Genomic DNA, 5582 nt, shown 5'->3' on the forward strand with positions numbered 1-5582 from the left:
AGCCGCAGTAGGTCCTTTGCCTGTGGGGCGGAGGGCGGGTGGAGGGGTCAGGGTACAGAGCAGACATGTCCCGTGACGTTCAAGAGCTCTGCATTCCCTGAGACTCACCCTTGGCCCCCATTCGGGGCCTTACACATTAATGGGGCTCTCCAGCTAATGGCCAAGGGAAGCCAGGTTCCTGGGTTCTCTCCCTTGGCCATTAGCTGGAGAGCCCCATTAATGTGTAAGGCCCCGAATGGGGGCCAAGGGTGAGTCTCAGGGAATGCAGAGCTCTTGAACGTCACGGGACATGTCTGCTCTGTACCCTGACCCCTCCACCCGCCCTCCGCCCCACAGGCAAAGGACCTACTGCGGCTAGGAATTCCTACCCCCTGCCGAGCGAGACAGCCCCCCAGAGGCAGCACCCCCTAGAGTGGACAGGCCCCTGCCCCATTCACTGCCCCCCAGAGCCAGCCAGTCTCTGCCCTGTGAATCTTTTTCATTTAGGCATCAGCAGATTCCGATGTAAAACTTTAGCTGATGATTAACAACGCTGGCTTTCAGCCCCCCCTGCTCTAACCCACCAGCCCCCCCTCCCCTCCCCGAGCCGGGGAGAGAACCCAGGAGTCCTGGCTCCCAGCGGTGCCCCTTCCCCAACTCTAATCCACTAGACACCGGATTCAATGAAGCTGAATGACCCGTTTTTACTGTGAATCAAATTGTGGGATTTATTCAGCCCCAGAAAACAGCCACCACCACATCACAGCGCCCTCTGGAGGTCACAGGCAGAACTGACTCCATCCAGCTCCGGGGGGCGGGGGGCTGAATCCGGAGTCACTCTGCTGATCCCCGGTGGAGTGTGAACGCGATTGGGAGTGACTCCAGATTCACGGTGCGGCCCCATCACGGGAACGGGTGCGCGGGGGGCAGGTTGTAGCTGGCGTCAAGGAAGATGGTGAGGGTCCCAACGCTGGTGAAGGTGATGAATGTCCAGAGGAAGAGACGGTCGACGACCATGGCCACGTACTGCCAGTCTTCCTTGAGCTGGGGGGAAATGGGGGCGGGGGGGGAGTGACATGGGGGGCTGCTCCTTGTGGCCCCCTAATGCTCTGCTGAGTAGGTGCACCTAGTGACCCCTAACCTAGCCCCACTGACCCCCATAAACCTCCCCACCCCCTGAAGTCTGTTCCATTGGCTGCTCCATAACCCTGCCCCATTGTGGCCCGCAACCCTGCCCCACTGACCCCCCTAAACCTCCCCCAACCCCCCAGGACTGCCCCATTGGGCCCCCTTAACCCTGACCCATAGGGGCCCCCAACTCTCCCCCACCGACCCTCCCAAACCTGCCTACTGTGCTTGGCGCTGGACAGACAGACAAGCTCTGATCCTGTGGACCGGGAGTCGGGGGGCATTGGCTGGGGCCGGAGTCAGAGTCCACGGGTGATGGGCAGCTGGCTGGTCCCCACTCACCGTGTCATAGTCCTCCTGGTCCTGCAGCTGCCGGGCGATGTAGGTGACGGCGTCCATGGCGGACTTGAGGTCGGGTGGCAGGACGAGGCATTCGCTCGGCCCGTCGATGAACCGCCGCAGGTCCTGCGAGAAGGGGTCCTGGGAGAACCTGAAGGGAGAACCAGAAAGAGCCGTCAAGACCTCCACAGGGGCCCATGAGATGTGGCCACCTCTGGGGCGGGGCGGCTGGTTACCTGGGGACCCCTGGCCCGGGGCTGAGATGCGGCCACCTCTGGGGGGTGGTGGCTGGTTACCCAGGGACCCCTCGCCCGGCGCTGAGATGCGGACACCTCTGGGGTGGGGCGTGAGGGCTGCTTAACACCTGCACAGCCTTTTAGGCCAGGAAGGAAAGGAGAACCTCGCATCTGGCTGAAACGCCACAGGGGAATTCAGAGAGACAGAAGAAAACGCTGAAAATCCCTGCCCCACAGCGCCCCCTAGCGCTGCCCTGGGGCCAGCCCTGCCTGCCNCCCCACTCCCTGCCCCACAGCGCCCCCTAGCGCTGCCCTGGGGCCAGCCCTGCCTGCCAGGGGAGAGCGCCCCCTGCTGAGCCCTCCGCCCTGCTCCCTGCCCCACAGCGCCCCCCATCTGACCTGCTGGGCTTGGGGAAGAGGAAGTCACAGGTGGGTTTGCGGATGAAATACTCGTCTGTGCCTCGGTTGCTCTTGACCCCCAGTTCCCGTCTGGGGGCTGGGGGAGGTTTCAGGATGGCCTCCGGTTTTGGCCGCTGCAGCCCCAGGTACCGTGGGAGCCGGTGAATGAAAATCTGCCCAGGAGAGAGAATCCAGAACCCCTCCATGAGAACCTGGCCCTGGGGCAGGCTCATATCCCATTCCCCGGCCCCCTGAGCCAGCCAGTCTCCGCATTGGGGCCAGGTGGGAGCCGGGGGTGGGGAAGAGAAGGGGGTGGCGGGGGCGCATTACCTGCCTGACCCAGAAGGGCATGTCGTGGGTGTTGGGCGAGCGGTGGTGCAGGTTGAGGACCACCACGCTGAGGATGACGGAGAAGGTCACCAGGATCATGGTGAACATGAGGTACTTGACAATGATGGGCACCGCCAGCGAGGTCTCCGGCACCTTGTCCGCCAGCAGCAGCAGGAAGACGGTGAGGGTGAGCAGGGCGAAGATGGACAGGGTCATCTTCTCCCCTGGGCGGAGACCGTGGAGGGGGCATCAGCCAGGCCCGGGGAGGACTGGGAGACCTGTGCCCATCTAGCCTGGCCTCTGATCTCTCCCCATGGAGAGAGGGTTGTGGGGCCCATCTAACCTGGCCTCTGGTCTGCCAAGGGGCCTATCTAGCATGGACTCAGGTCTGCTGAGGGAGACCGGAGTCCCGGCACTGGATTCCTCAGCCCCCTGGAAAGGGGGGCAGTTCCTGGGAGGAGAGGAAAACCTGGCACCAGATTCCTGCCCCCGCACCCGGAATGGGTCCGGCACTTCCCCCGCCCCCCACTGCACCGGGGCAGCCTGTGCCCGTCTGCCCAGCACCCACCGGCATCGGGGGGCAGGTAGAAGACGAAGATGGCCAGGATGGTGATGAGGATGCAGGGGATGATGACGTTGATGATGTAGAAGAGCGGCTTGCGGCGGATGATGAGGTAGAAGGTCAGGTCCTCGTGTTGTGGATCCCCAGGTAGCGTGTTGCGCCGCGCTGGCTTGTGCCGGATCTCCCACTGCCCATTGTCTGGAGGGCAGAGAAGCGGGTCGGGGCAAAGGGGTGCCAATCCAGAGTCACCCCACTAGGAGTGGCAGGGGAATGGGGCCCAGAGACAATTGGTGGCAGTGGTGGGATCACTATCCAGAATATGCAGGGATTGGCTGTGTGATGTTGTGCAGGTTGTGTCTGTGTGTCAAGCAACTGCGTGCATGTGGGTGGTGCTGTGTGTGTCATGTTGTATGTGTGTCGCTCCGTGTGAGTCACTCTGTGTGTGCTGTGGCTTTGTGTGTGTATCGCTGTGGGTGTTTTTTGCTGTGTGCATGACAGTTGTGTGTGTGTGTTGCTCTGTGTGTGTTGTGGTCATGTGTGTGACACCCTGAGTGTGTGTGTAGCTGTGTGTTGTGGTTGTTCCTGTGTGCGTCGCTCTGTGTTTGTTGTGGTTGTCAATGTATGTGTGTAGCTCTGTTTGTGTGTGTGTGTTACTCGGTGTGTTGTGAGATATGGCTCTGTGTGTGTACCTCTCTCTCTCTCTCTGTAGCTCTGTGTGTGTTGTGGTTGTGCATGCCTGGCTGTGTGTGTGTGACAGAGAGATGGCCATGTGTGTGTAGCTTTGTGCGTGTTTGAGATGATAGTGTGTTGTGTGAGTGGCTGTGCATGTGTAGGGTTGTGTGTGTAACTCTATTTGTGTGTAGCTGTGTGTGTGTTGTGGTTGTGTGTGCGTGGCTCTGTGTGTGTGTAGCTCCATGTGTTGTGTGTGTGTGCCTGTGTAGCTGTGTGTGTGTTTGTGTAGGTGTGTGTTTTGATTGTGCATTTGTAGCTCTGTGTGTGTGTGTTTATAGCTCTGTGTGAGTGTTGTGATGGTGCATGCATGGCTCTGCGGTGTATGTGCGTTGCTCTGTGTGTTCATGTAGCTGTGTGTAGCTGTGTGTCTCTATGTGTAACTGTGTGTGTGTGTAGCTCTGTGAGTGTGCCTCTGTGTGTAGCTGTGTGTATGTGTGTAGCTGTATATGTGTGTCTGTATGCGTGTGTAGCTGTGCGTGTCTCTGTGTGTGTCTGCGTGTAGCTGTGCGTGTGTAGGTCTCTGTGTGTGAGTGTGTGTAGCTGTGTGTGTGCGTAGCCCTGTGTGTGTAGTTGTATGTGTGTGTGTGCGGCGTGCCCGGCTCACCGATGAAGGTGTTGTTGAAGACAACAATCTCCCGCACCTCGCGCCCGTCCTCGTCCAGCGGGTGCAGCAGGCCGAGCTCGGCGGCACCGTAGGCGTACGACTGGAACACCATGCTGCAGTTCTGCCAGTCGAAGGGGAAGTAGGTCACCTGGGCAGGGGAGAGACGGCGTGGATACAGCGCCCTCTGCTGGGCTCCCCATTGCACAGCGCCCCCTGCTGGGCCCCCTGCTGGGCCCCCCACTGCAGCACCGCGCCCCTGCTGGCCCCCTCTGTCCCCTGCAGCACCGCGCCCCCTGCTGGGCCCCCCACTGCAGCACCGTGCCCCTGCTGGCCCCCTCTGTCCCCTGCAGCACCGCGCCCCCTGCTGGGCCCCCCACTGCAGCACCGTGCCCCTGCTGGCCCCCTCTGTCCCCTGCAGCACCGCGCCCCCTGCTGGGCCCCCCACTGCAGCACCGTGCCCCTGCTGGCCCCCTCTGTCCCCTGCAGCACCGCGCCCCCTGCTGGGCCCCCCACTGCACAGCGCCCCCTGCTGGCCCCCTCTGTCCCCTGCAGCACCGCGCCCCCTGCTGGGCCCCCCACTGCACAGCGCCCCCTGCTGGCCCCCTCTGTCCCCTGCAGCACCGCGCCCCTGCTGGGCCCCCCATTGCACAGCGCCCCCTGCTGGCCCCCTCTGTCCCCTGCAGCACCGCGCCCCCTGCTGGGCCCCCCATTGCACAGCGCCCCCTGCTGGCCCCCTCTGCAGCACCGCGCCCCCAGCCCGGTGCTCAGCTCACCTGGATGCTGCAGCTGCTGCGGTAGAGGGCCGGGGGAAGCCAGCGAACGGTCCCAACGTGAGACACCAAAACATTCACAGCCAAGGCGATGTCGAAATTCCCATCGTTACTGAAAGAAAGGAAGGAAGGAAGGAAGAAGGAAGGAAGAAGGAAGGAAGAGGCGCCACACAGGCGAAGGCCACCAGCTTGTCCCAGGGCCTCTGTCCCCCCCGCCCGGCTCACTTGTTCATGAGGTAGATATCCGGGAGCCAGACTTTGTCGGACGAGGTCCGGATGGACGTGATGTCGTCAAAGTCGGACACGTTCCAGCTCAGGCGATAGTCCATCCACTCCTGGGTACGGCCAAGAGGGAGGGATGCAGGGAGAGGGGAAAGAGACAGGGGTGAGTGGGAAAGAAGGAAAGAAAAAGGGAATAGTGTGAAGAAAGAAAGAAAGAAAGAAAGAAAGAAAGAAAGAAAGAAAGAAAGAAAGAGCTCCTCCCCCTGTGTTTCTCCTCCCAG

The 5582-nt window shown here is 61.5% G+C and overlaps 1 protein-coding gene across 1 annotated transcript in view; it reads right to left on the minus strand.

Moving 5' to 3' along the window:
- Positions 1-692: 692 nt before the first annotated feature.
- Positions 693-5582, minus strand: part of CHRNB1 (cholinergic receptor nicotinic beta 1 subunit) — a 7529-nt gene continuing 2639 nt past the window's right edge. The window contains exons 3-10 of the mRNA XM_034756924.1: positions 5305-5414; positions 5083-5191; positions 4310-4457; positions 2980-3171; positions 2412-2635; positions 2082-2254; positions 1450-1597; positions 693-1023 (exon numbers count right to left, since the gene is read on the minus strand). Coding sequence (XP_034612815.1) covers positions 883-1023; positions 1450-1597; positions 2082-2254; positions 2412-2635; positions 2980-3171; positions 4310-4457; positions 5083-5191; positions 5305-5414 — 1245 coding nt within the window. The 3' untranslated portion in view covers positions 693-882. The remainder of the gene's footprint in view (positions 1024-1449; positions 1598-2081; positions 2255-2411; positions 2636-2979; positions 3172-4309; positions 4458-5082; positions 5192-5304; positions 5415-5582) is intronic.

Source organism: Trachemys scripta, chromosome 24 (assembly GCF_013100865.1).
Source record: "Trachemys scripta elegans isolate TJP31775 chromosome 24, CAS_Tse_1.0, whole genome shotgun sequence".
Lineage (NCBI taxonomy): Eukaryota > Metazoa > Chordata > Testudines > Emydidae > Trachemys > Trachemys scripta.